The sequence below is a fragment of the Nycticebus coucang genome, chromosome 15 (genome assembly GCF_027406575.1).
Source record: "Nycticebus coucang isolate mNycCou1 chromosome 15, mNycCou1.pri, whole genome shotgun sequence".
Taxonomy (NCBI): Eukaryota; Metazoa; Chordata; class Mammalia; order Primates; family Lorisidae; genus Nycticebus; species Nycticebus coucang.
In genome coordinates, this window is record NC_069794.1 from 73020458 (window position 1) to 73045356 (window position 24899).

At 45.3% G+C, this 24899-nt stretch overlaps 1 protein-coding gene across 13 annotated transcripts in view; it reads right to left on the reverse strand.

Annotated features, from left to right (window-relative positions):
- SPATA13 (spermatogenesis associated 13) overlaps positions 1–24899 on the reverse strand; it is a 155524-nt gene that overhangs the window by 6985 nt on the left and 123640 nt on the right. For all 13 annotated transcript variants that reach the window (XM_053563189.1, XM_053563191.1, XM_053563192.1 and 10 more), the window contains 7 exons: positions 13290–13426; positions 11953–12132; positions 11393–11578; positions 9460–9639; positions 7452–7684; positions 4554–4683; positions 2314–2686 (listed from right to left, as the gene is read on the reverse strand). In XM_053563189.1, coding sequence (XP_053419164.1) covers positions 2314–2686; positions 4554–4683; positions 7452–7684; positions 9460–9639; positions 11393–11578; positions 11953–12132; positions 13290–13426 — 1419 coding nt within the window. The remainder of the gene's footprint in view (positions 1–2313; positions 2687–4553; positions 4684–7451; positions 7685–9459; positions 9640–11392; positions 11579–11952; positions 12133–13289; positions 13427–24899) is intronic.

The window sequence follows — 24899 nt, forward strand, 5'->3', positions numbered from 1 at the left end:
AAAGGGTAGGTCGGAAAGACTACCACTGGGTGGCCACAGAACTATCTTCCAAATCCAGACATTTTTAAGAGTGAAATGGCATACTGTTAATAAGATGTACACAGGCTACTTGTGCAAAGCCAGACCCTCCTGGGCAAATGTTCACACGGGGCCCTGAGGAGAAGACAAAGTGAGGGTGCCATGCCTACCCCCACATGCCACGAACGCTTTGGGAGCTGGCCACTTTCCCCTGGCAAAGGCGCCACCTGAGTGATGGGAACCAGACTGTGCGCCCCCAGAGTACATAGCATGCCCCTAAACTTCCCTCTGCCATAAAGCCCAGGGGTAGAGTGGCACTGTCTGTGTGCAGTGGGTGGACTGCGAGAAACACAGTGCTGGCAAATTGGAGAGGGGGCCAGCTGCAACCTCGCAGTCAGGATGTGAGGACAGACAGAAGGACAGAGCCCAGTGTGGCTGCAGCTAGGTGCTAGATCCTGCCTTCTCCCGCGGGAAGCCTTCCACAGCTGATCCAGGACCTTCCACCTGTCCCTGCCTTGTCCTGACATCTGGTTTGGGCTCCCCAGCACCCTTTACAATCTCTAGCATCAGAGGCCCTCCAAGCCCACCCTGGGGCTTGGCCCCCTCGCATGACGTTCCAGGCAAGGGCCTGCGTCCTATTTTATCCCACACTTGCCTGGTTCAGACTCCATGGCTCAGAAACCCCTCATTCATACAGGCATGTCTCCTGACCCCCATAGCAAGGGAAGAAAAACAGGTCCCTCCTTTCTCTTCTACTGAGGGCAGTCTGGAAAGTGGTTAAGGTGCCCCTGTAGGCAGTCACACTATCTTAAGGGAAACCCAGATGTTTTGACTTACACATGATTTCAGGGTCTGCATTAGAGCACATTACCTGACGAGTAAAATTAGGATTTGTGACTGTGTCATTTTGCATCTTAATAACTGTCATCTGCAACTATCTCTAACATTCTGGCCATGATAGAGTGATCAGCCTTATTCCAAATGGGCCCTGGTTCCACACCAATAATACATAGCAATTGGTGGGACTCAGATTTCTGCTTAGTCTAAAGGATGCTGTGACAGTTGGAGGGGCCACCTGTTGACAGTGTTTCTGAGCAGATTCTTGCTTCTGGTGGCAGCCTAACCTACTTGTAAATCCTTTCTGACTCTAACAGAGGATGCCACAAAACCTCCTATAGATAAGACCAAAATCCATAGCCAGGTGTAGAGCTGGTGGCTGGGGAGGATGGGGAGGGGGCACATCTGAGGTCTGGGCTCACTTGGGCTGACTATCCTTTTGATAGTTTGTGCTCAAAACCTTAAGGAGCTTGAGAGGCTGTAGAACTGGGGCCTGGAGACTCTGGTGGGGCCATCCCTAACACCAGGCACAGCAGCCTCAGTCTCCTGGGGCCACAAGCTACCTCCAGGCCAGCAGAAGCAGGGGTGTCAAACCAAAGGAGTAGAAGCATAATCATGAGCTGAAAGAGCAATGGCTGAACTACAACATATGGCGCAGGGTCCCTCATTTCATGTGAGGGAAACCTGCAGAGCTGCTGGGTGTAAATCCACCATGGAAGCAAGATCGATTTAAAGTGCTTTGCAAAAGCACAGCCCCGGGAGATACCTTAAGAATCATCTGATACTTTTTTTTTTTTTTTTGAGATAGAGTCTCACTATGTCACCCTCGGTAGAGTGCCATTGCGTCACAGCTCACAGCAACCTTAAACTCTTGGACTTAAGCGATTCTCTTGCCTCAGCCTTCCAAGTGGCTGGGACTGTAAGCACCCGCCACAACGCCCAGCTATTTTTTTGTTGTAGTTGTCATTGTTGTTTGGCAGGCAGGCTGGGTTCAAACTTACCAGCCCTGGTGTATGTGGCCGGCACCCTAGCTGCTGAGCTACAGGCACCAAGGCATCATCTGATGCTTCTGATGGCCTGGGTGAGTCACCTCCATGTGGCTCAGCCTCTGGGAACACACGCAGGTAGTTTTAAATGCTACTTACTTGTCATGTCTCAAGAGTGGGCCAGTTCTGTAAACCTCAATTTTCTCATCCATAAGAAGGTACAGTAATAGTAGCCCCTTCATAGGGATTCAATGAGACAATCTCTATAAATGTGCTACAGAGCATCTGGCACAGATCAATGTTGAATAAACACTGCCTGCAGTGACTATATTACTCATCTCAGCTAAGCAAGTTTAGAAGTACTTATGATTTATACATCTTTTCTCTTTTCCCCACAGTGGGCCTGGTCTCTCACTGGAGCAGACCAGGAATGCGGGGCCAGAGAAGGAGGCCAGAAAGCCGAGCTGCTCACCCATCTCCCGGTCCTCCTGCACCCGCCTCCTTTCGTCCGCCCAGGCCTGGAGCCACCTGGCTTTGTCTTCCTGTTTTTTGGCACAGAACAGATGAACCTCGTCCGTGGTCTTACTGATGAGTTTGAAGGCGTTCTTCACACTGAGGTTCCAGTCCTTGTCCCTCCCATCCTCCAAATCCACAAGCTCCACCTGGTCCATGTCCAGCCGGCCCTTGTAATACAGCATGTCCCGGCGGAGCAGGTCCTTCTTGCAGGACACCAACTGGTGGTCAAAGAGGAAGAACATCCGCTGCTGGCTCTTGCCTTGCTTAGTGATTTTGGTCAGTTCCCCAGAATGAATCAATTCTGAGCTCCGGTCTAAGATATCTAGTCCCTGGAAAGATAAAAACAGACCTTAAGATCTTTAAATTCTGATTTCCTCGGTGTCAGGCATATGGGAGAGGGTTCCGACACTGAACCTTTCTCAGACTTTCCAGTTACCTGAGGAACTGCTCCTGCCCCTGTGCACAGGCGGGCAGGGACTCAAAGGCCATTAAAACCTCAGTTTATTGGTTTCCATGGGCACAACATTTCTTTCTTTTCTTCTTTCTCCAGAAAATGTTACAGTACTTCTACATTATCTGAAGTGTCTGCCTTACCTGAAACCTCTGCTGAGTTAACAGAACCCAGCCAAGATCTGAAATGTGACCAAGACTGATCCCCCAAAAATAAGCAAGCAATGAGGAGGCTATAACGTACAGGCACATAGTATTGACTGCTACACACTGTGTCAGGTGTGTAGCAGTTCTTGAAATAACAACTATTAAAAAGTTTATGGTCTTGGAAACAAAAGGCCAGAGGACAAATTGCCAATAAGAAATTAGTATCTTCTGACAAATTATTTTATAAATGTCAGAATCCAAGATCAAAAGGAAAAACACACTTCTGCTGTATTTAGGTTGGATCAAATCCAGGGTTACTTTATGGTACTGGGTATAACACTGGCTTTGTTTTATAAGATTTTGTTCTCCTTTAATACCAGTCATACACAATATTTTTTGAAGGCAAAAGAGCTTGACTCCAAAATAGTTCTATTTTCTTGCTTAGAGCAATTCCTTGCCCTAGATTCTTCACTTACAAAATAGGGGAGTTGGACTTACTGTTCTCTGAGGTCCTGTCCAAGCTCCAGAAGGGTAAAAGGCCCTTGAAATAATCATATTTCTCCCAACTTTTACTGCTATTGCCTGCTTCAGTTAAAAAGCTAATTTCTTGGGTGGTGCCTGTGGCTCAAGGAGTAAGGTGCTGGCCAAGGGTGGTAGGTTCAAACCCAGCCCCAGCCAGAAAAAAAAAAAAAAAAAAGCTAATTTCTCACTCCTCTGGAGAGTGAGTTCTGATCAATTAGTGGATGTAGGAAAATCTGACTTAGTCTGAAAACAACCAGGAATGCATCAGCTTGTCGTTCTTACAGTGGTAGAGCACACGGTAGTTACCATCATGGACTTTGAACTCAGGCCCACCTGAGTTTGAAATCAGCTCTGCTACTTTTTAGCTGTTGTGGCCTTGAGCAAACTACTGAACCTTTCTGTACTTCAGTTTCCCCATCTGTTAAGTGGGGGTATTAACAGTGCCCACTTCATAAGACTGTTGAGAGGATAGAATGAGTTCATATATGTAAATGGCTTAAACCAGTATCAGATGTGGTAAACACAATACGGGGCTAGCTACTATCCTTGTTGTTTTCATAAATAAATATGGGTGTGCGCACACACAGAGAGTATTTGCTGGACCATTATTGTAGGTTGCTATTTCAAGTTCTGTATTTGTACTGTCTTATGTAATGCTCACCGCAGCCTGTGAGGTAGATAATATTTTCCTCCCTAATTTATAGGATGAAAAAATTAATTTTGCCCAGATCAAACAGAATTCAAATATATGCGGTGACCCCAGAGTCCCCCGTGCACTATGTGGCTGCATTTGAAATGTGCTCCAGTTGTTCCTTGGAGCTTATTCTGTACCAGAAGAGATGGGCTAGATGAGAGAAGCCTTGAGAAATCAACTGCAGACACTTTTATTTCTTCATGGAGGTGGGCTGTAAAGTAGCTGACTATTACATTCAGCAACACTCCTCAAAATAAATGCACTATTAACAGCGTATATACCATAAAGCCAGGAACTCCAAGTATGGAGAATAGGATTTTAAAGCATGTCAACACCCATGGAAGATGCAGGAGGGAGTGAGGGTGGAGGTGGTTCCCACTTACCTCCCAGCCCACAATGGACAGCTGCCAGCGAGCTATCTTGTCTATGCTCTCCAGCTTGCGTTTGCGCTCATTGATCAAACAAGCTACGTTCTTCATGGCCTCATATGCTGCCTTTATGTTGCTGTAATCACTGCAAAACGTGAAGTTAATTTTAACCCTGTAACATGGACTTCGCGCATGAGAAATGACAAAATGATGCACTGAATCCCTGCTTCCTATACTAATAGTCTAGACAAAGAAGTATTTAAATAACAACCTTTGTTCCCCTTTTCTTATTCCCCCATGAATAGACTACAGTGTGCATACTTAAGGGAGCCAACACAGTGCAATTCAGAATTCTTTGGAACAAGAACGTTTTCATTCATTTCCCAGAAATCACAATGAATGAAAGTAAATGTCACAAGAAGTTTTAATCACAGTGATGATGAATTATTTTCATTAATACAGAGAGAATGGTTTATCACTGTTTTGATTCTGAAAGAACTAGTTTTGCTATTTAAAGCACTTTGAAAAAAATCACTATCCATTGTTAAGAGTAGTGACATGCTTGAGTCCCATCTTTTATGCTGTCTAGGAGAGGACAGAGAAGGGAACAGCTATAGATGTCTGAAGTGGGGATTTATGGAAATGCTAATATGGCATTTGCCACACCAAAAGATCTGTGTTCCTGGTGCTTTCCACATCAGTCACATCAACCTAAAATGGTCTCTGCAGCAGGCACGTGACCCCAAGCTCATTAAAACTATAGGTACTAAGAAAGCTGAAACTACAGTTCTAATTGACACACAGGCTAGAACAGAGCATGTCTCACATCTGAAAGTTTTACATTCAAGTTATGCACAGCATTAATAATTTGGGGATGTGTAAACCAACCACCCAGCTAATGAGCTGCAGTGGTGACTTACAGGACAGGTCTGCACTGGAACTGGTGAGAATCCTACACAGCAGGGGGCAAAGCCTTGGAAGCAGATTCTATTGTCCATTTACCAAACACTCCGCTCCCCTGGGCATGGCCTCGCCAACCAGACCCTGTGGTCTTCAGACAGGCCTGTTCAAACTCAGAAGTGGAGCAGAAAACAGGAACAAAAATGTCATAAAAGGGCTGCTGAAAGAATGGGTGCAAAACTCCCAGACAGGCCTTCAGCAATGAAGAAAGGGTAAAAAACAAGTTTTGGTGGAAAATTTCAGAAAAGAGACAGAATGAAAAGAATTTTAGAATTTTTTGCTTTGTTTTATTTAAGAAGTGAGTTCCTTTGTGGGGGAGGGTCATTTCCTTTAAACTAATATTTTTTTTAAAACAGCCAAAAATCCGTAAATGCTTACAGTGAAAAATGCTCTTAATAGAGAAAAACCAACTACGCAGAAGTGATGTGGGGGACTTCAGGCCATAGTGTCTCGATCTTGGACAGCTGTCTGTCCAAGTCTTCCAAGAAGATTCTGCTTTTAATTCTCTTATTTTTTTCTGGCTCCTTATCATCATGCCCTTTCATTCTTTCTTTTAAATTTCTTCAACAATTTGTAGAAATTCAGTGTAACCTAATTCTTTGTACCCTCAATGAATACTAAATCATTATTTAAAAAGTAAAAAAACAAAACAAACAAAAAACCTGTAGAAGTATTTACAACTTTTAAAAAAAGTCTTCAAATTCGTGGCTCCCTTGACTTCCCTGATTTTTTCCACTAAACCTTTCTACCTTTTCTATCAGAAAAAGAAAAAAAAAAAATAGATACAGCTCTCTTGTATGTATTTCAATGAATTCTTTTCTCTTATTCTGTTAGTCCTAATTCTAAAACCCATGTTGAGGGTCCATTACATTGCTTTACCCTCCAATCTAATTGTAAAAAGGTTCCCCTTTTAAAGCTCTGTCTCTCCGTAAGACTTCAGAGCTCAGAGGACAATAGAATGATCTATTCTTCACTCCCTATACGAAGATATTTAGTTGTTAAAACACAGAACTACTGTGGTTTGCTACAAATTTCCTCTGGGTACAATCCTTTTCCTCTCTTCCTTCTCACTAGGACCCTTCAAGATGAGCCTCTCAAAGAGCTGCCGGTGCAGTTAAAGCCTTGTGCCAGGGACATGGACCTTGTTTGGTTGGTTTCTCCCTAAAATAGTAAGTTCTAGCCTAGAACCTTGCACCACCACGCCTGGCTCAAGAGTCTGGCACACATACTGTAGGTGCAGGTGAGAGTGCAATCAGTGAACCTGGCACCACTACCTCAAGACACCAAAGAGCTGGGTCATGCCTGGTGACATTTTCCCACACCACAGAAAATGGGTGTGCCTATTCCAACTCTGAAGGGGGGACGTATCTTATGTATCATCACAGCAATGCTTCTGTGCACGTAGGAAAATGATGGTTAAGTAAGCAAGGGATAACTTGGGCTCGCCCAAAAGAGACATATGCTAGAGACAGAGCATTCGGGTCATGGTAGAAAGCAGCCCTGTGCTCCCAGCAGGGCTCAGCACCTCCACACCTCAGCACAGCCTGCCTGCTCAGCTGACCCCACATGCTACTGCAGCCCCTACTTTTGTGCATCCTCACCCCTTCTAGAAAGTAACTTTTTAGCCATTTAATAATATTGCTCTGAAGTTGCAACGGATCACCCTGAGGAGTACAGAAGAGGAGAGGAGGAACGTCTTTCTGTAATTATTCACACAGTGCCTTTCTTCTAAAAAGGTCTGTTAACTACTGAGTAGCCTCAAAGGAGTATTCATACAACGCATGCGAATTGTAAGGAGTAACAACAGCACAAAAATTCCCACACACTCACGACATGTGGAGAACCGGCCTTCTGTTTACATACCTCTAGGAATGGATATCCCTGGAGGCTTTTCAATTACCTTATTTCAGTAGTAACACATTTTAAATGAACCCGGCTCGGGGCCGCCCTCACCTGTGCTCCTGCGTGGTGTACTTGAGCAGCTCGGCCAGCTGCAGCGGGTACTTGCAGATCTTCTGCACCGGCGTGAGCAAGAAGCCGTCGATGGCGATGTCGATCATCTGCTGCAGCAGGCGGCAGGCCTCGAAGAAGTGCCGGTACTTGCCCTGCTTCATGAGCTGTGAGAGCTCCAGGCAGGCGCCGGGGTGGTTGTTGCAGTACTCGGAGTAGATGGCGAAGCCCTCTTGCTGCAGAGGGGAGAGCACAGCTGAGTCAGGTTTTGCAGTGGCTCCACTGGGGCAGGGACAGGTAACACCCTGACCCCCTGGAAGGAGACGGATGGATTCAAGCAAGGAGGCCGGGTCCCCATGCTACTTGGCGTGGGTCTGTTCCACAGTGCTTCTGGGAGCTCTCTAGAAGTGGGAGAGGCGCTCTGGGACTAGCACGCCTGCGGCATTCCTGCTCCCAGCTGTGATCTGATCATCTAGCAGCAGACGACAGGTGGTGCTGCTCTAAAGTCCGACTCCCACCTGCCTCATCATGCCACTTTAATAAACTCCTGGACCAAGAGGTGCCGCTGGAGGCCTTCGCCACCTCACCATGTGCCCCTCCTCCTCCTTAACGCTGTAGGGTCAGGCTGGCATACACGTTGCCCTCTCACCTCAGACAGAAAGGCCTCTGGCTCGCCCCCATCTCCCTGCCCTCCACTCCACCATGAGCTCCAGGGCAGCATTCTCCCCTCTTCCTTCCACGTGTTCTGTCCCGGGTTCCCCACCCTTCCGCACTCTGAAGGTGCAGTCCCCATGGTGCAGCTCCTCAGCCCTGAGTGTGTCCTTCCCGAGACAACATCTACCACTGGGTTGCGCCCTGACGGCAACCAGCCCTCTCCAGAGTGGCCTTCCTTCCTGCCCCTGCCCAGCTCCAGGCTTGGGCTTGGATCTGCTCAAACCAAACTCTGGTTTCCCTACGAAACATTTTCCAAATCCACCTGTTAATTCTTTGAGACTCAAAGCCCTACATGTGGTTTTGACGACTCTTTTTTCTGTTGCTTCCAATCAGTCTCGTCAGGATTGAACTACCTATTTTAACTTTCTTTTTTTCTGTCTCCCCAGTGGCAAGCAATGCTCTCCTGATCATGGCAAGGAGACACACTTCCCAGGGCCACCACCCTGCTCCTGGCCTGACCTCACCTGGCTTCTGCAACTTCTCTCTTACGGTACAGGAACTTCCTGCACTGGCCACAAAGGCACGCCTGTTACAAGGTCCCAAATATGCCCAGGCCACCTATGGGGCCCATCTTCTCACCTGCATTACCACCAAAACATCATACTCAGCTACTTCAAATCTATCCACCCAGCAGACCAGCTTTAGAGAGCTACTGGGCCCAGCACCCAGCAGTGAAGGAGGTGGTGTTGCTATCATCTATTTGGGCTGGAAATAAAATCTTCCTCTGAAATCCTTTATTATTAAAGAGTAATAGTCATCAGTTAAAAAGTGATAAGCTCATGTTGTCACTATGGGAATGTTTACCAGTCTCATGACATGCCTGGGTCTAAATTCACATTTGCCACTTAACTAAGTGTGACATTGGGTCACTTACTCTTTGGACCTTAGTTTTCTCATTTATAAAATAGGGAAAATAATTGTGCCAACCTCATAGCAGCATAGCAATCAATATAAGAAAACCCTTTAAAAAGTGCTTGAAATAGAAGAAACACTAGATACTATTAGAAATCACTCCAAATGCAACCTCCTAATTCCAGACTATAAGAATTTTGAAAAGACAGACTTGGGATATTTGGGTAAAGATTTTTACCAATTTTACAAAGAACATCTCCATTTGATGGAAAATCAATCTAGCAAACAAACAAAAAGTAAAAAAGATGTGTTTCAAAATTACCTTTTTATGGCATGGGTATGTTAAAATTTTAAAAAAATTTAAATGACACACACACAAAAAAAAGACAGGAACAAAATTACTACTTAACCAGATGTCATTAGTAAAGAACTAACAGTGACGTACGTGTTGAAGAAAGCAAGATCCTATTTCACTTAAGTGAGGTTCTTCTTTATTGTACTGTTTCTCAAGGTCTTTCAGAAACTTCCTTTGGAATTTGTAAATATCTTCAATGTTTCCAAAAATAGTGGCTAGTTGTGCAACAGTGAACATTCCCGTGTGCTTGCGGCACTGTCGGATATAGCCCTGAAAAACACAAAAGTAAACTTTTTTGTGTGGAAATTCGAAGAAATTATTTATTTGAATAATACAGTTTGGGGGGCCGAAAGCCATGATCTTGGAGTGGATTTTCATGAGAAAAAATCATGAAGTATTTACAGTATGCTTCCATGATTTAGTTTGTCATAGATATTTTAAAAACAAAAGGAAAGTGAAAAGGTTCACATGGTTGGATTTATAATCCAAGGAACCATATCATGTTTCCAGAAACAAGTTTCAAATACCAGAGCTCAAAAACTGACATTGTCACACTTTTCCCAAACTCTTAAGATAATCATTCTCATATCCCTAATTCCATTTTACAGCTGAGAAAACTTGTCAAATGCAGTGTCATCACTTGCTGAATAGCTACTGCAACTCTGCTCACTGTCAGCCATGGCACACAGCCAAGGACGTCTTACCTGAGGACTCTACCACCACCCACTGTCTATGGACAGCATACCTCTGTAGACTTTATCAGAAGCCAACACTAATGAAGAACATTATCTCTACATACAATATGATAGTTATACTATATGGTTTGGGCAGAAGCCAGTGGGATGGGAAAAAAAGGCTATGCATGTATATATAACAGTTACCTCCAAAATAGCATCATGCCATTGAATAGACTAACCTGACCATATGGTAAAATACATACCACTAACTATATAGTATGAATTTCATCAGAAAACCAATATATTATAATAGTTCAGAGTACAGGCTCTGGGGCACAAACCACCTGGGTTTAAATCCCAACCCTGCCAGTCAATTTCTCTATATGCCTCAGTTTCCTCATCTGTAATAGAGAGCTTACAGGATCTGCCTAGTGAGAATGTTGTATTTACTGAGTTAATCCAGGTAAAGGGATGGAACAGAGTCAAATGCTTGACAATTACTAGCAATTACCCTAATTTCCTAAAACACCACTTGAAAGCCACTTCTTTCACCATAGATTTATATGCAGTAAGATGGATGGCACCAATAAACTAAACACTGGTGTGTCTATATGGCTGGCTAATCCCATCACAAGACAGGCTGGTCTCTGGCTTCAGCTTGCCTTCCATGCTAAGCAGTCACAGCTGAATTGATAGTGCAGACATCAGCACCACAGCTAGGGAAGCTGGAATGATCCTGCCAGGCAGACAACAGTTTACTGTAATGCTAAAACAAAATCCATAAAAACCAAAAGTACTACAGGAGGAAAAAAACCCTTTCAGATACCCATCTACTAATGGTCCATTCTCAGAAATCAGGACAAGACTACAAAACTTACTGCCAAGTAGAATGCTGTAACATTACACGACCTTGGATATGACCAGTTAAAACCAATTCCTATCCCCAGCTGTATCTAACTCACTCAGAATGTTGCTGTGAGTCAGCTGACTGGCTGCAGTGGGGTTGCAGAAAGTGACAAACATTTGATTCTTTGTAAAGTCAAGTAAGGGTGTGGCTTTCTGTGAAAATCATTCACTTTAAATAATCTCAGGAGTTAAGTCCTGAAAGAGATGCTTGCAAAGTGCTCTGAAGAAAGGATTACTGCGCCCACAGTTTGGATGGACAGCCATGGGTGCTTATGCTCAGCAGATGGCAGGTGCTGATGCATCTGAGCAGGAGAATGGCAGGCTGGTGGTGAGGAGTGTGGACAGCGTGTACCTATCAGCATCGGACTGGGAAACCCCATGGGCACATCATGCAGCTCTACGCTGCAGCCCTCCAGGAGATCTGAGGTCTGGTATCTTACCTCACAGATGTCCTTGAGGTGTTTGATGTAGACCCGCTCAGTGTTCATGATCTCCTGGATGACGTTCGTTCTCATCTGGTGTTTATTCTCGGAGTGCCTGTGGTGGACGTGGCTGGCATCCTCGTCTGGCTCCTCGCCGGGGGTGCCACTGGAGTTCTCCGACAGCTCTTCCTGATTAACTCGCAACTACAGTCCACACATAGGGGACAGGTAATGCAGGGCAGGGAAAGGTGAAGACACCCCCCGACACCCCCCTCAGGTTCCACTTGTCTGTGACTAGTAAGGAAGGATGCCTGGCCCTAACCTGTCTTAACAGACTTAGCAGTGGCTTGGCCATGCCAGCAGGCACACCAACCACCACATCGGCCACACAAGACAACTTGTTTGCCTTTATTAAAGTTTTTACTTCAACCCAGCCTTTCTTATAGTTTGACTTGCGTATCAGATGAGAAGCAACTAAAAAAGATGTGAATCTGTATAAAGAGTGAGATTTGGCCTGAAACAATTCTGCTGCTTCCCCCACAGATACTTTTGAACACCACAAAGTGACACACACTTACTCTGACAAAGCTTGCAGGGAACCACGCTTCCTTATCCTCGTTCCGGCCCCACCACCAGTCCTTATTAGAGGCTTCCAGAACCTGAATGACATCACCAGCCTTGAAGCCCAGTTCCTGGTCATCCATGGTTACATGGTCCCACAGGGCTTCTGCGCAGACCACATTGCCATCGCTAATCAGCTGAAACAGAGATGAGGGTGTGCTGAGCACAGACAACAGTGAGGAAGCCCTGGTGTGAATGCTCTCAGGCTGGCACTGACATTTTCTATGCCTTGCTGGGATATGCTGGTGGCATCTGGTCAATCCTTACGGCTTGACTGATTATACAAAATAAACTGGAGAAAACATGCTGGGGAAAACAATATCGGGGGCTATCTTTACCTGCTCTTAAAGGAAACTCAAAATCCACTTTTAAAAAAAATGTATAAATAGCCCTATTAGCTGTAATCAATTACCTAATAAGCTTGACTATCTGGCATATTCGCTCCAAAAATGGTTTCTGAGCATCTTCATATGGCTAAGCCTTCTAAAATCATGCAGATGTTATCATATTTTATTCACAATTCAAGTAAAGTTTTATATCTGACTCTATAGTTCACTGCAACTAAAGACATCACAGCATGATCTTGAGATGTCTGGCAGTTGGCACAGCTAATCTGTTCACCGACTGCAGGAGTCTTGTCTCTGCAAACCTCCTTGGCTTCCAACAGCCATAGCTGGTGATCTCAGTGGAGATGCTAACTCACTAAGAAGGACCACACCACAAACTCTGCTCTCGAACACCAAAAGCTGTTGAAGTCTTCTAGAAAGATTTCTTTTTTCTTTTTTTTGTGCAGTTTTTGGACAGGGCTGGGTTTGAACCTGCCACCTCCAGCATATGGGACTGGTGCCACAGGCGCCACCCCAGAAAGATTTCTTTAAAAAGGGCTGAAGTTACTGTGGGGTGGAAAGAATACCAGAATTAGAGTGTGCAATATGTGGCTAATACCAGCTCTTGCCATTTGCTAGCAAGTAATTTAACATCTTTGACTGAGTGTTTATTAAAATGGAGATAACAAGTGTGATGTTTACCTCTTAGGTCAGCTGTGAGGGTTATACCGATAATGAAAGGGAGGGCACTTCATATACTATGCAGCACTATCCAAACGCCGATGATCATGTTAAAGAGATGGGTCTTTAACATCACTTAAAGAGATGGGCCTCAGTTATCCTGAAACTCTCATCAGAGTTCTGGGTTTTAGAATGTATTATTAAAAAATAATCAGCAAAGTCTGAAGTGGTTGCGGACCCTGAAAATCAGGTATTTAGTATCTGTTACCATCCTGTGGAATCTGTACCTCATTAATGGCCAGTTGTTCTCCACCCGGCTGCAGGTACCGAGGGTTGGCCTGGCAGAGGTCTTCATAGCTGAAGTCCTCCTCACTACCGTTGTCGTCGACTAAGGCAGAAGACTCAGTAACTCCATCTGAAGAAACTAAAAGCAAAACAAACAAAAAAACAATGCTCCTGGTTCAAAAGATACGATTAAACAAAAATTTTTCATATAACAAAACAAAAGACCTCTGATAATACATACCCCAGGGAAAAGCAATCATTTTTAGGTTACCGGAATAACTGATTATTAGAAGATTTCTACAGATATACTAATCCAAAGGTAGCAGGTGATGCTAAATGTTACATTAAGTGAGAGGTAGAATATTTCAGAGAGTATTGCCAATACAATGTTATTTTGGGAGTAAAGACACTGAGTAACTTATATCTGATTTAATCAGAAATCTGTGTTCCAAAGTGCATATAAAAATATAAATACAGATAACAATGTTTCTGAGCAATGTGTTGATGATCTAGAGGAGATTAGATGATGAAAACTACAATTAAGTATTCTGCTTCCGGCTTATACCTACAAGGCAAGAGTATTACTAAAATCTAAAGGTCCAATTATCAGAAGTGAAAACACGAAGTCACTGTTACTATTTGTCCACATATGAAAGGACTGGAATTATTAGTATCAGAAGGCAGCATTATACAGCACCTTTACCAAAAAGGAAAGATCTTTTAAGGAAAGATGGGTAGAGTATTTTAGAATGACCACCCTGGGAGTCAAATTTTCTTTCTGTGTCAATGAGCTGCTCTCACTAAATGCTGCTAGTTTATCACAAAGCTGGGAAGTATTTCTTCTTTCAGATGGATGGCCATAGTCTCATAGCACAAGCTAAGGGACATCTGCATGTCTCCATCACTGTTTCTTGTATGGAATGATTATCAGGGGGTACAAAGCTGACAACAGATAGCCCCTGTCCTTAAGGGGCCAGGAGGCCTGGGTCTGAATTCTGACCCTGTAGGCACAGGCCCCAGACCAAGAGATGTCATTTCTCTGGTTTAATGTCTTTCCTTCTCTTTGTAGAACTAGGCTACACAGGGAACATGTGTGAGGCTCCTAGCATCCTTGACCCACAGCTAATACTCAGTAAGACAGAGGTACTATGATAATAGTGTCAGGTGCCTGAGGGCCAGGCCTCAGGAGCCAGCCAAAGAGAAACTGGGAACTGAAATCCATGCGTGGAGCAACAAAGGGACACAATCAACAATGTTTTAGAAAATCCCAAGTTCCTGGGAGAAAAGGGAAGCCAGAAAGTGAAGCCAGTGTGGCAGGAAGGCTGGAAGAGATGGCCACAGGACAGTGTGCTGCTGCCCTTGCTTTTTCAAGGACTTGCGAATCCACTTTTACAATGACTTTACCTGTGGAGGCTGAGTTTACTTCTAAACTGAAGAACTCTTTTGGGGGGTAGATATTTTATATTCTGGTTAATCTGATGTGCATTTTCCATACCCAGCACCAGGCAGCCTCCCCTCTGCTGCTTGTCATTCAGCCATGCTGGCGTTGAGGGCAACAGATTTTATAAACAGAGCCTAGAATCCTTACACAAGAAAAATGAAAACTGCTGAAATAGATTCATAACAATGGGGGGTAATCAATGCTGTGATAAGCCGCAGGGTGCTATTTGATGCAGTGGGCTCTTAGCTCTCCTAGCCAGGGAGCCAGAGTGTTGTGTGGACACACCAAGCAGGGCGGGGCAGGGGGCAAGGGTGGTGGCAAGGTGTGGACACTCAGCTGGCTCACCCTTTCACAGCCTAGGCCTCCTCTCAGACTGCTCCAGCCACCTCCCTACTGGCTGTCCCCTGCTTTGTGCCCAAGTGACACAGCACCCTCCCCACCTGAGTCAGGACTGCTCACAGGCCCCTGCTTTCTAACTGCTCTCTTACTGCCTACAGTGTCCCCTCCACAGCGAAGCCCCCACAACACGGGCACCACTGAACGCCCCCTTTGAGCCCTCAGCCCTCCCTCCATTCTTCCTTCTGTGCCAGTACCTGACACCTTGGGTCATGACCATGGTCTGCTTATCTGTGCCCCAGCATGTAAGTGCCCGGGCTGGTGCACTGGACATGGGGATGGCCAGGGAAGCTCAGATGGGCTGATGATGATGAAGCCAAGTGAGAGCTCTGGGCTTCTGCGCTCTCTCCCCATCCCAGTACCCCCTTCTTATGCCCAACCCCAGCCTCACCCAAGAAAAGATCAGGACTTGTGTCTGGGAGGTAAGAGTGAGACTGAGCTGCCTCAGAGCCTGGAGCTGTAGGGAGGAAGAGCTTCCTGGACCTGAGCAGGGAGCCAACAGTGGACAAAAGCTCTCCGCAGCCTTAAAGGCAGCCCCTGGGTCCATGAGTTTCTTACTGGTTTGCCAAGGGATGGGGGCAGCCTGTCGAGTGTGTGTGCACACATGAGTGTGTTCCTGTCTTACGGGGGAACCTTGCAGGAGGCCTTGAGAAAGCCAGCCCTGTGCCTTCTGAGGAGTGTGCTCGGGGCTGGGCAACACATAGTGACTGTTCCTTTCTAAATGTAACTTCCACTTCCTGCAATGTGGCCAGAGCCCCTGCAGGTGGGGAACAGGTGGTCACCTCATCTAGAGCACTTTCCTGGGGTGGTGGGAGTGTCTGGGGCTGAGGGGAGGAAGTCTTAAGAAAACATTTTTTTCTTGCATGAGTATGTCTTAGAATACAAAGCAAACAACGCTAAGGCTGAAAGCCTGGGAGCAGACCCCGAGCACCAGTGACCAGATGCTTAGCAGCTGAAGTGCCTAGCGCTCCTGGGGAGGAGAATGTACACACTCCCTTGGTCTTTCAGGAGCCCAAAGCAGCACGAATCTTCGGATTGCAGTAAGCACTGAACTGGCACAGCCTGGCACTGAAAGCATTTTTCCTTATCATATTTAAGCCATGGTTGAGCCAAGAAAAAAGTAACACTCAATGAAATCAAGGCCTCTTACTCAGAGCAAAGCCCTGAAAATGACACTTTCTCCTCAAAAAATTTCTGAACATATTTTCCCAGGGAGAATGCTTTGCCATCTTATCTAGCTATTACTGTGAAAATCAATAAAGAAAAAGAAGCCAGTAGGAATCACATACAAATCCTTAGAGTCTGGCCACTCTGCCTCCCCCCAGCCCTTGGGTCCCCTCTGGTAGCCCTGCTCCCCAATTCTCTGGCATTTTTGAGACCACTCCCACCTCTCTCAAACTGCTCTGGTCCCAAGTGGTCCCTGCTGGGGGCTGCTGTTCCTGTGCTTAACGCCCCTTCCTAGACACATGCACCCTGGCTCCCTGCACTCGGCCAGGCCTTCCCTAACTGTCCTATTTAAAATTGTAACTCTCCTGCATTTTCTCTGTAACATTTGTCACCATTCTCTTCTGACCTCTTTTAAGTATGTTCTGTTCATTGTCTGTCTAGGGCAGGGGTCCTCAAACTGCGGCCTGCAGGCCACATGAGGCGGTGTGATTGTATTTGTTCCCATTTTGTTTTTTTGTGCAGTGTGCATAGGAATTTGTTCATAGGTTTGTTTTTTTTTTTAAATTATAGTCCGGCCCTCCGACGGTCTAAGGAACAGTGAATTGGCCCCCTGTTTAAAAAGTTTGAGGACACGTGGTGTAGGGTATAAGCTACAGAAAAGCAGGAAGTTTTGTCTGGTTTATTTTTTAAGACAGAGTCTCACTGTGTCATTCTGGGTAGAGTGCCACAGCATCATAGCTCACAGCAACCTAAAAACTCTTGAGCTTGAGCAATTTTTTTGCCTCAGCCTCCAGAGTAGCTAGGATTACAGAGTAGCTACAACTCTTGGCTAGTTTTTCTTTTGTTTTCTTTTCTTTTTTAATAGAGGCAGGGTCTCGCTCTTGCTCAGGCTGGTCTCGAACTCCCAGAGTGCCAGAATTATAGGTGTGAGCCACTGCGCCTGGCCTGTCTACTTTATTCTTAACTGCATCCTTAGCATCTAGCCAGGGGTCCTCAAACTATGGCCCGCGGGCCACATGAGGCGGTGTGATTCTATTTGTTCCTGTTTTTTTACTTTAAAATAAGATATGTGCAGTGTACGTAGGAATTTGTTCATAGTTCTTTTTTTTTTTTAACTATAGTCCGGTCCTCCAACGGTCTGAGGGACAGTGAACTGGACCCCTGTTTAAAAAGTCTGAGGACCTCTGAATTAACCTGGTACACACAGGTACCTAATAAATACTGGATGGATGGAAGGAAGGAAACACAGCACGATGACTCACTGCAAGGTGTTGGGGACAGACAGACCTGCCTGCAAATCACAGTGCTGCACAATTTATTGCAACTTTTCTTTCTTTTTTTTTTTTTGAGTATGAGTCCTTGGTCAAGTTCCCTTCTCCGTTTTTTCACCTGTTGATTGTGGATGATGATGCCCTTCTCTCGGGGGTGCTTGTAAACTCCCAACAAGTAATTGCACTGGTTTGCTGCGAGCCTCAAATGAAATAATACATGAAAGCACTCTGTAAACTGAAGAACAGTATAGAATGGCAAGATGTTATGTTAGTGGGGGCTCATAATGGGCCAGGAACTGGTTTTAGCCTCTTTAGGCATATCAGCTCAGATAATCCTCACAACAATGCCAGGTGGTGGATACTGTAAGTCCCCCTGGTATGCAGATGAGTAATCTCAAGTCTCACTTCACACGGCTGAGTGCCACAGGCCCAGGCTGTCTAACTCTCGCCCATGAGGCAGCACTGCCTCGTCTAGCAGTACCTCTGTTACTAGAAATAAGAAAAAGCTACTGGACAGGTGCTAAAAATAGCTTAGCAGCTCTATACCATTGTGGAGAGTAACCGTACTCACTGGTCCTCAGCTCCTTTGCTAACCTTCCTTCCTACTCCTAATGGGGACTGTCAATGGCCTGATTCAATTTCCTATTTCTATCCCCCCCTTTCCTTCATGACCTTGACTAATTTCATGATTTTAAAATCCCTTCTAAGTTAATGACTCCTTGTATTCTTGTCCCATAATTTAAAAGCGTTTTTATGGAGATTTCAGTATCTGGTGTCTAGACCAGAGGGGGTTTAGTGCTGCATCTGATGCTACCTCTGTGCCTAGCAGTTTTCTTTTACTCCTCACACTCACTGTCTTTAGATGTGTGTTTCCCTTCTAAGATGGTAACTTCCTTAAGTGAAGGAAGTTTTTTTTTTTTTTTTTTTTTTTTGAGACAGAGTCACAAGCTATCATCCTTGGTAGAGTGCCATGGCGTCACAGCTCACAGCAACCTCAAACTCTTGAGCTTAAGCAATTTTCTTGCTTCAGCCTCCCTAGTAGCTGGGACTACAGCACTCACTTACAATGCCTGGCTATTTTTTGGTTGTAGTTGTCATTGTTGTTTGGCAGGTCTGGGCTAGGTTTGAACCCTCCAGCTCCGGTGTATGTAGCTGGCACTGCTAAGCCTTTTTTTTTTTTTTTTTTTGAGACAGAGTCTCATTATGTCGCCCTCGGTAGAGTGCTGTGGCAGCATCACAGCTCATAGCAACCTCAAACTCTTGGGCTTAAGCAATTTTCTTACCTCAGCCTCCCAAGTAGCTGGGACTATAGGCGCCCACCATAACGCCTGGCTATTTTTAGAGAGGGGGTGTCCCACTCTGGCTCAGGCTGGTTTCGAACCTGTGAGCTCAGGCAGTCCACCCACCTCAGCCTCCCAGAGTGCTAGGATTACAGGCATGAGCCACGGCGCCCGTAAGAGAGCCTATTTCTTTGTTCCCAGCACTGAGCATAATAACTAACATTCAGAAGGCACTTAAGTGTTTTCCAAATGAACTGCCAATTGCTGATGGGGAAACAGTACTTGGCAGTTTCATTCAAAAATCTTCCATGTGCCCACTGCGTGTCAAAGCCCACACCCCCGGGCCAGGCAGGCCTCTGTACCACGCCAGACCCATGGGCCTGTGCCCCTGCCACCTTGCTAATGTCCATGGCTGCAAACGTCTCAACTATGTATTGAAGTTAATAATGATGACTTCTTCTCAAGGGGAATTTTCCATGGTAGAGCTCTTATAAACTCTCAGAATGCGCTTCAGCAGTATCAGGGAAAATTAATATAATAATAAAAATGTAGATTTTATCTTGTTTTTTTTTTCCTTCCTAGGTGATAAAAAGCCACGTAACATTAAATTTTATGATCTTTATCATTTTTAAGGTACAGTTGAGTAGTGTTAAGCACATTCACACTGTTGTAAAACAGAACTTTCTCGTCTTGCAAAACTGAAACCCTATACTCATTAAACACTAATCTCCCCAGTTTCTTGGCAACCACCTTTCCATTTTCTGTTTCTATGGTTTTAACTACTTTAGCTACTTTATATGAATGGAATCATGCTTATTTCACTCTGCACAATGTCCTTGAGGTCCACTCTTATGTACTAGGTGTCAGAATTTCCTTCTTTTTGAAGGATATGTAATAGTTCGTGTACATGTCATATTTTATCTGTTCATTTATGGAAAAAAATAGCTTCTTGGCTATTGTAAAGCTGCTATTAACATGGGTGTGCAAATATCTTTCAAGACCCTGCTTTAATTCTTTTGGCTTTATATGCAAAAGTAGTTGATAATCCTATTCTTAATTTGGGGAGGAGGTCCTCTACACTGTTTTCCATAATAGCTGCATTCTTTTACATTCTCACCAACAGTTCTATCCTCATCAGTTGTATTTCTTTGGTTGAAAATACAGGTATGCCCTCACATTAATTTGAAATAAAATTTTAAAAGAAAACATAGGCATAGAATTGTCATTTTTGAAAACTCTCTTTAAATATGGAGTAAAGACTGTTCCAGATTGAAATCAGTTTGAAAACCCCCAACTCCTACATGTAGTCAGTACAAGAGCAGACAGACTGAGCTTTCTTTCCACAGCTCTTCTTACAGCTTCTGTCAAGCCATATCCTTCGGCATCAGACCGCTCTGCATACTGATGGTCAGCACATCCCTCTGAGAGGGGCAACTCCAGGACCACCCATTTTTTCCACAGAGTAATATCAATTCCAGATATCTAATAAATAAATGTGTAATACTCTTATTTAAATTATCGTGGTTAATCATCACCCCTGTAAACACTGTCCTGGTCTCCAGGGCATGGTGCTGGGGTGCCATCCACCTCCATCCTCACTGGCCTGTCCCTTCCATGAATGTCATCATCTCTCCTCATTTCTGTTTTCTTCCCGGATGAACCGACCAGCTCCTGGCTGAGGAAAACTCCCCAAGTCACCCTTCCAGCCCTGGCTGACACAGCTTTGGGGACAATCTCAGAGCACAGTGTGGGAGGCACAGAGGATGTGCCAGTAGGACCAGTACAAATACACTCAGAGAAGACATTACAAAAAAAAAAAAAAAAGCCAGGAGGAAACAGGTTCTCTACTCTACAGAAGAGTAACATTCTTGTGTCTGAACTTAAATTATACATCTGTGAAAGGACCACACTTGACAACTGATTTTAAAGGTGAATTTTTATGACAGGAAGTATCACACATCATCAACGGACAACTTTCTTTCGTAGCACCTTCCTATCAGCACAAACAGAAAACATCCCCACGGCCCCTGTCCTGGTGGGAGGCTTTTTCGAGACAAACAACAGGTCTTTTTCCTGGCCTGGCTTATTTTTGCAACTTCAGAGTTTTTGATCGGTGTGACAGGCCCTCAAAAGCCCTGGACCAAGAGTCCCCGGACCTCAGTTTGAGTCCTAGTGAGCATGTCAGGAAGGGCTGTGCTTCTCTGTCCTTCACTTCTATCTTTCTCATGTGTAACTGAGAAAATGCCTGGTCCCTGGTGCGGGTGTGATGACAGGGCAAAGGTTGAAGTGTTTTGTTAAACAAATGGGAGATGGGAACTAACAGTCAGGCTCTGGACAAAGTGGTGGTGCAGATGTTGGCTGTTTTCATCACAGGCCCTGCTGACACTGACACTGACTACTAATGGGCCATTCCTCTCCCAGCCGCTGCCTCCTCGGTGGGGACTTCCCCTTACTTGACTTGGGGGAAATTCCCACACTAAGAGTAATCTGCTAGAAACATGCATAAAGATTTTAGAACATCTCCTGCTGGTCACTCAGACTTCCTCAGGGTGGAGGTAAGCCATTCTGGCTTCTCATCTTAAAAAACAGATGGCAGGGCGGTGCCTGTGGCGCAAAGGAGTAGGGCACCAGCCGCATATACTGGAGGGGCAGGTTCAAACCCGGCCCTGGCCAAAAACTGCAAAAAAAAAAAAAAAAGATGGCAAGGGCAGGTAGGCAGCTTGTGTTCACTACCAGGTAGGCAACTGTCACTGCTCTATGGGCCAGACCCCTGATCCCCAGGATGACGCTCAAGCCACGGAGATGCACACAGAGGTCATGTCCTATCAGAATATGCTACATGACTTCCAGGGCACCTGCTTCAGTGGCTCCCAAACACTCAGGGCCAACAGCATCCAGTCACGGAGAATGGAGAATGTACAGAAAAATAAAGATCCTGCCCTACCCTGGAATCTATTTTCAAAAACTGCCCACGCTATTCTGACAGCTGGTTAGCCATTCCATCTTCAGGTTAAGCTTCCTTAAACCAAGCCACAAGCATGGATTGTTCTAGGATGTGTGCTTTTATTGGCTGGACATGCAGTGAGCCAAAAGTTGCAGGGTAACAGATTCTGATAGCATTGGTTGAGAACCCCTGACTTAGCCATTTTATACCACTGAATGTTCCCTGTTCTAACAAGGAGGACAAAAAAGCTTTTTATCCATGCTGTCTGCTCTGCCTGGAGCAACCTTCCCACTCAAAACAGGTGATCAAATTCTGACTTGTCCTTCAAAAGTTTCACTGTCACTTCTCGGTGATGGGAGTCATGAATTTTCAGCCCCTTCCCTATTATTCCCTGACCCCTGCAGCAACGATCTCTGCCTTTAACTTTGTAGAAATACTTCAGGTTCACCTCTTTTAAAACATCTCTCACATTCCTTTTGCAGTTGTTACATTTAAGTTAGCTGTTTATATGTCTCTCCCTGTAAGTGCACCCCCCATTCCTGTCCCAGGGAAGACCTTCTCAAGGACAAGGAATATACTTAATAGTCCGTGTTGGCTGATTGAATTAAAGTGTGAAATATTTATTTTTCATACCCTACAATGTAAAAAGTTACTATTGGGAAAGTTTCTAGCATATCTTATACAAACTTCCAAGCCATTCTCCACAAATAGCTTTTTTGAAATCTTACTGCAACAATTAGATCAAAAAGAGTCCTAAGAAAAATAGTAGTACATATTAACCTTCACTGATAACCTTTGATAATGTTGAAAGGGCTTTAAAAAAGATAATTCTCCCAATGTATAGCTTTGTATCTGTATTTAATTTAAGGCCATATTGGCTTTTCCTACCCCCAGCTGATAGAAGCAAATGACATCATGCTGAGCTTAATGCATACTACACCCTGAAAGTGGACTATCTTTCTACAAATGGTTTAATGAGTTTTTATTTTAATCCATGAAACTCTAGGTGAGCAGTTTTCCCTCCCCTCCATCTAAAGCCAAAGCTTTCCCCGACATCGGCTTGCATATGCTCTAACATTAAAAAAAAATAATAAGTTTTTACACATGTAATCCTAGCATTTTGGGAGGTAGCAGGATCATTTGAGACCAGAAGTTTGAGACCAGCCTGGGCAACATAATAAGACTCCCATCTCCACAAAAATATAGAAGAGTCAGGTGTGGTGGTGCACACCCCATCTCCACAAAAATATAAAGAGTCAGGTATGGTGGTGGACACCTGTAGTCTCAGCTACTCAGAAGGCTGAGGTGAGAGGATAGCTTGAGGCTAGGAGTTTGAGCTTGCTGTGAGCTGTGATGATGCCACTGCACTCTAGCTAGAACTACAGAGGGAGACGCAGACTCTGTCTCCTTCATAAATAAACAAATATGGAACAGGTGCCCTGGGCAGCCAACCCACAAGGGGCTATGTCCCCTCTGCACGCACCTCTGGGAGCACACTGGGGCTCTAGACTCAGAGCTAAGCAAGAGGCTCTGCTCCCTCCTGCCCTCAGAGCAGCCTGATACCCACTTCTAATTCATATCTGGAATTTGGAAGAGCCCTGGGGTTTTAACTTTGGCTTGTCCTGGGGCATTTGTATTTTCTTCTTAGCCAGGTACATCCCATCCTGGGGCTTTTGGCTCTGAGGCTAGGCCCTCTTTTCCATCCTGGCTGACACCTGGCACCCTCTTCTCCACCCAGCTCTTCCCTGACTGGGGTCTTTCTGCCCCTTCCAGCCAGCTGCCCCGCTGGCCCAGCTGGAAGACCTGAGCATTAGCCCAGCCAGTTTCACGACACCTACCCGGGAGTTCTACACTAAGTGCCTGACATGAATCCTCTCTTCCTGGCCTCACAAGCATCTGGATCACTGCAGTCTGTTTATCAGGGAGGAAATTGTGGCTAAAGAGGTTAAGTAACTTCTCCCAGGTGTCTAGCTCACAGCGATTCCGCTATGAGCCTGCTGGGGCCTGGCCCACTTAGACCATCAACAGGACAGCCAAGAGAGGGCTTTAGCCCTCTGGCCCACCCTCCCTGAACTGGCTCCCTGCCAAGGCACCCTCCTGGGAGCCCCAGGCTATTCCTCAGAGCACCCACTCCTCCCCTGGCCCTGCCCTCTCCAGGCTTACACAAGAAAGAAACCCACCAGACCAGACAAGCGTTATTCTGTATTTTAAATATTATATTTGTTATTTCAGTACACGTATTTGCTCAGAGTAGTATGTGAGAGACAGCGGTCTTTGGAACACACAGCCAGGTACCTCTCAGAAGAAGAAAATTAAAGATTGGGACCAATTGGCCTTCCTAGTCAGGGCTGGCGTTCATTTGGCATGGGGTCTTCCTCTGCAAAGCCAGGCTAGTGGGATGGGGCTGGGACTTGGCAGCAGGACTCACTCAATTCCCCAAAGGACAAAGCCTAAGAGAGCAGAGCTGACTGCTGAGTGCCTTTAGCAGCATGGAGGGGGCATCATTTCAGTGCTGGGATGGGCCTCCCCTAGGCCTCAGGGAGGAGAGTAGAAGAATGTTGGAGAGGTGGGGCCACCATGCCACCCCAACACCATAGGCCAGAGGAAACCCATCCCTGTTCACAGGCACAAGCACACAGGGAGGATCACCCCCACGCCAGCTCCCCCAACCCCGCCAGTCTCTCCTAGTTGCCCTGTCCTGCTACTGCTATGGTCTGTGTTCTCAATATAGAAATCATGGGGCAACTCTTTTTTTAATTTTGGCTATTGGAATGGAAGACACGCCAGTCTTTTGATAACCTGCCAGACACAGAAGCCATAACCACATCCCTATTTTCTCTCAGCCAGCAAAGAGACCAGTCAAAACAAGGAAGAAAGCACAGCCTGCACACTGCACTGCTCTCAAGGCCCAGGCTGCTCCAAGCTGCCGTCTACAGTTCTCATTCATTTCAGCCCCAGTTCCTGGCGTCTAAGGCAGAAACACAGACAAGACCTATTTCTAAAGCATGCTATTGTATCCATGTAGAACAGCTGGAGAAAATTCTGTCTGTGAAGTATTTTTTTCTCTTACTTCCTTTCAAAAATATGTGCATTAGAGTTTCTAACTTCCTAGT